Genomic DNA, 4,042 nt, shown 5'->3' on the forward strand with positions numbered 1-4,042 from the left:
CCTCGGAAGGAAGATGGGGCAATCTACTTCCGTAGTGATACTGCCTCGGAAACCCAAGGAGGGGTCGCTATGAGTCAGGGCCGACTCGACGGCAAAATAACAACAACAACAACAAAAGCAATAAACTTTCTTTAAAACAGCAACAAATACTCATAGACACCTATGTTTTAGGACCTTCCCTGGTATCTTTGTGTAAAACACGTCTTCAGCCTCTAATCAGATTGTTGCTGCCCACAGAACTGAGTAATTCTGCTAGTTCATTTCCCAGAAAAACATTTAATTTTAAATAGATCAACTAACCATCAGAGATAATAAGTACTAAAGGCATTTCTCAAGTTAACACATTGGCGGATTTGAGGATCTGGCCAAGAGAAAAAGAGGGAGACAACTTTCTCTTTTCCATAAACTGCTTAGAACCCAGGTAAGGAAAGCTAACCGTCATGCCTCCATGCCCATTCAAGGTCTGGCTGCCCAGTCACACCAACCTTTACATTCAGACAAACGTTTCCTGTTTCTGTGATTCCTCTATTTACAAGTGTCAAGACTTAATTCTATCAAACCAAAGGCAGCAGGGAACAAAGCAAAGCAGGTGCTGACGAGTGGAGAAGGGATGTGGCAGGAGCCACTGCCAACAGCCCTGGCTCCGCCTGCCTGCCGCTCACCTGAGAGACACCGTCAGGTAGATGACCTCAGGGGCTGGGCACCTGAGAGCTGGAGCCTCAGGGCGACCTCACTGAGTGACAGGCTCGCTGCAGGCTTACAGTCATCCAGCTGTTCTCTCAGCTGATGCTTGGCCACGTTCCCTCAAGCCAGCGGCTGAAAACCAAGGGCCACCTGCAGGTTTCCTATCCAGGGCTTCTGTTCTTGGAGGCTTCTGGTTCAAGGAAACGTCAGAGAAGCTGGTGCTGGGCCATCAGGGGCCTGTTAGCCACACCCTCAGAAGGAGCTCGTGAGGAGAGGAGAGCGCACTCTGAAGCACAAGCTCTGGCCGATGAGGCAGCAGTGGAGGGGAGCTCGGTGAGGCAGGTCGCACACACGACCAGAGACGCTGCTGGTCTGGGCGCCCGCAGCCCCACCAAAGGAGCCTCCTCTGTCTAGCGCGACTTGGCCTCTGGGACACACTACCAAAAGGCCCAACTCTGCACACAGTCCAACCCAAGCGCTGCCGGTTCCTCAAGCAATTAAAACACCGACGCTCACAGAGGAGAGCTGACAGTGGCCATGAGTGCCCCAGCTCCCGGGGGCCCTGCCTGACAAGGCGAGTGTGAACAGAGACCCATGGCAACTACCCAGGGGCCTGGGACAACTTGTGGAGGTGACGGAGATGGTCCACTTTTGGATTGTGGCAGGGCTTGTACCCCTGCACGCACTGTCAGAATTCATAAAACTGTCCAAGGACGGAGGACAATCCTGATGGTATGAGACTAACCCATCAACAAACCCAACTCAAATACACAAGAGGACCACGTCCTGCAACCTGCTTCAGAGGCTTTGGGCTCTTACAGCTCCCAGGCATCAACTCCTAGTGCAGACACGCCCACCCTGAAAAGGGTGCCATGCGACAGAACTGTTCACACAAGCATCAAGGCCTCCCACAAACGACCCTGCCAGTCAGGTCAATCAATTTCCCAGGAGCCCCCCTAAGGTGCTCCCCATGCCGGAAGCCCCTGCTCTAGAACAGATACGCGCCCTGTACATGTTCTGGCCAGAGAGGAAAACCAGCCCAACGTGTCACCAAGGAGAGCCTTCCTTCACAACCCTCCTTCATTCACTCCACATCACTCCTTCAGAACAGCCACTCCAAAGGACCAGAAAGCCCCCAAGGCAGCACAGCGGCAGGGGGGACTCCCTTCTCCCCAGTTTCCCATAAAGAGAAGTGGGATGACTGCAGGCGGAGGAGAGGGGGTGCCTAAAAAGAAACTGTTAGAAAAACCACTGTCACGTAGGCATCCTTCGGGCCAGGAACTGAACTCACTCACTCCTGTGGCAGGCCTACAGGTAAACAGTTATACCAGAGAGGTCCACTCCTTAGACCAACCACGGGAGAGCAGAAGGGTACTGTTTGCACAGGGAAATAGCTTAGGGGCAGGAATGCGCAGGAAAGAAGGACAGAGGAAAAGGCAACCACAGGGAGGAAGTGGAAAAAGAGCTGTTACACTGTGAGGGTGCAATCAACATGAAACAAAATGTGCACAAACTGGTGAATAGAAAATGAACTTGCTCTGTAAACCTTCACGCAAATCATAATTTTAAAAATAAAATTTGAAAGAAAAAAAAAAATCCAGCAGTGCCTGCTTGAACAAAACGAAACAGATACCCATCCACACACAAAAAGGAAAGCACTGTCACGAGGCAACATTCCAGAAGTCCTGAGAGCTGCTGACACTATGATGTGGCCTGTGTCGTGCAGTTCTTTTCGTTTTTCTCTGACCATGGCAAAACAGCAAACAAAAACCCACTGCCATGGACTCGATTCCAACTCCTCGCCATCCTGCAGGACAGAGTCCCACTGCCCCACTGGGTTTCCCAGGCTGCCATCTCCAGCGAAGGACACTGTTAGAGCTTCTTCCCACAGAGCAGCAGGTGCGCTTGAACTGCCAAGATTTCCAGGGGCAGCTGAGTGCTTAACCGATGCACCACCAGGACGCACTGTTGACTAGGGCACTGAAGGGGGAGGTATTTTTCAAACTGTAAGTCAAGCTGAAGTCTTAATTGCTTACTGTTTCTTCTCGTTCATCTCCCAGGCTTCAAGTATTCGTTCTATTAACTGACATTTTTGAAAGAGCTGAAATAAAAAGAACATTCTGGTTAACATCTCAATGAATGTCAAAGTGTCAAAACTTTTCAATGAGAGTGAGCTCTGGTGAAACAGAACAGTGGTATGCATAACATTGCAAGCTAAAAACAGCTGTGAATGACTAGCTGAACCAAAGGCAAGGTGGTGATAAACTCACTCAAGGCCCTGAAACACTGCAGGGACCTGAAACAGGACCCCCATGTCCCCTCCAGCAGTGCATCTAGTGGGAGACTACCATGGCATGTGCAGGGCCATCATGAGCCGCCACCTAGAGCAAAGCCAGGTTCTGGCGACCATAAAAATTAGACTCAGAAAGACAGCAAGTGACCAAATCTAAAATGAGAAGAAGAAAATTATGCCCTGGCAAAAAATAACAACTTTAAGTTAGACACCCACAGCAACCTCATGCTTCTTAAGTGTCAGCACCCTGCCTTCAGACGCAGTGTTCCTGTACCCCACTGCCACATACATATGCGTCTGACAAAGTTCTGCACACGGAGACGCACTGGGGCTGCAAGACCGGAGCGAGCAGCCCCTCTGACTCAGGATCATTCATTCATCACCCCCATACACTGTGCTCCTCCTCCAGGCAGCCTTCCCTGTTTCCCTGGGTGAGAGTAAGCCAAGGACGAGAAGGAACTCCAAGAGCGAGAGCAGCTGAGAGCCCGGAGGAATCGGAATCACCCAAGAGGAAGCAGCCCCAAGGGGCTCCCGCAGCAGCACCTCGCCCTTCTCGGCACCAGAAGGTGACTACAGATCTTCAGCTCTATTCATGTCCTCAAAAGCAGGTCCACTTCACTGGTGTCCAGTGCAATGCAGACCTGACAGCTAAGGATCTTCTCTCTGTACTTGAACCTCAATTCAGGACATAGGGAACAGGGAATGCTCTAACCAGGAGAGAAGGGCCAGATAAGCTTACGTGTTTCAGTAACAAATTGTCCCCCACGGCGTCCTGCTCAGTGATTGTGCCGTTTTCTGTGTTTTCGAAGGGACTTGCAAGAATCAGCGCCACACAGATCTCCACCTGGGTGTGAAGGAAGTTATTCCACGTGTACTTGAAGAACATGTCCTACGAGAGAGCAAGCAATGCGTGGCCTCAGTGTTTTCCAACCTCCACTTTGACATACTTACAGCACTGTGATTTAAACCACACCCATTGCCATGGAGTCCATTCTGACCCACAGTGCCCCTAGAGGACAGAGTGGAACTGCCCACAGGGTCTCCAAGGCTGTCAGTCTTTACAGA

General features: G+C 50.9%; 1 protein-coding gene across 1 annotated transcript in view; it reads right to left on the reverse strand.

The window, feature by feature from the left end:
* Nucleotides 1-4,042, reverse strand: part of PPP6R3 (protein phosphatase 6 regulatory subunit 3) — a 71,948-nt gene that overhangs the window by 42,357 nt on the left and 25,549 nt on the right. Inside the window, exons 9-10 of the mRNA XM_007944672.1 lie at nucleotides 3,717-3,866; nucleotides 2,721-2,785 (exon numbers count right to left, since the gene is read on the reverse strand). Of these exons, the coding sequence (XP_007942863.1) occupies nucleotides 2,721-2,785; nucleotides 3,717-3,866 (215 nt within the window). The remainder of the gene's footprint in view (nucleotides 1-2,720; nucleotides 2,786-3,716; nucleotides 3,867-4,042) is intronic.

Source organism: Orycteropus afer, unplaced genomic scaffold (assembly GCF_000298275.1).
Source record: "Orycteropus afer afer isolate SDZICR_OR568_19922 unplaced genomic scaffold, OryAfe1.0 scaffold00130, whole genome shotgun sequence".
Classification (NCBI taxonomy): Eukaryota; Metazoa; Chordata; class Mammalia; order Tubulidentata; family Orycteropodidae; genus Orycteropus; species Orycteropus afer.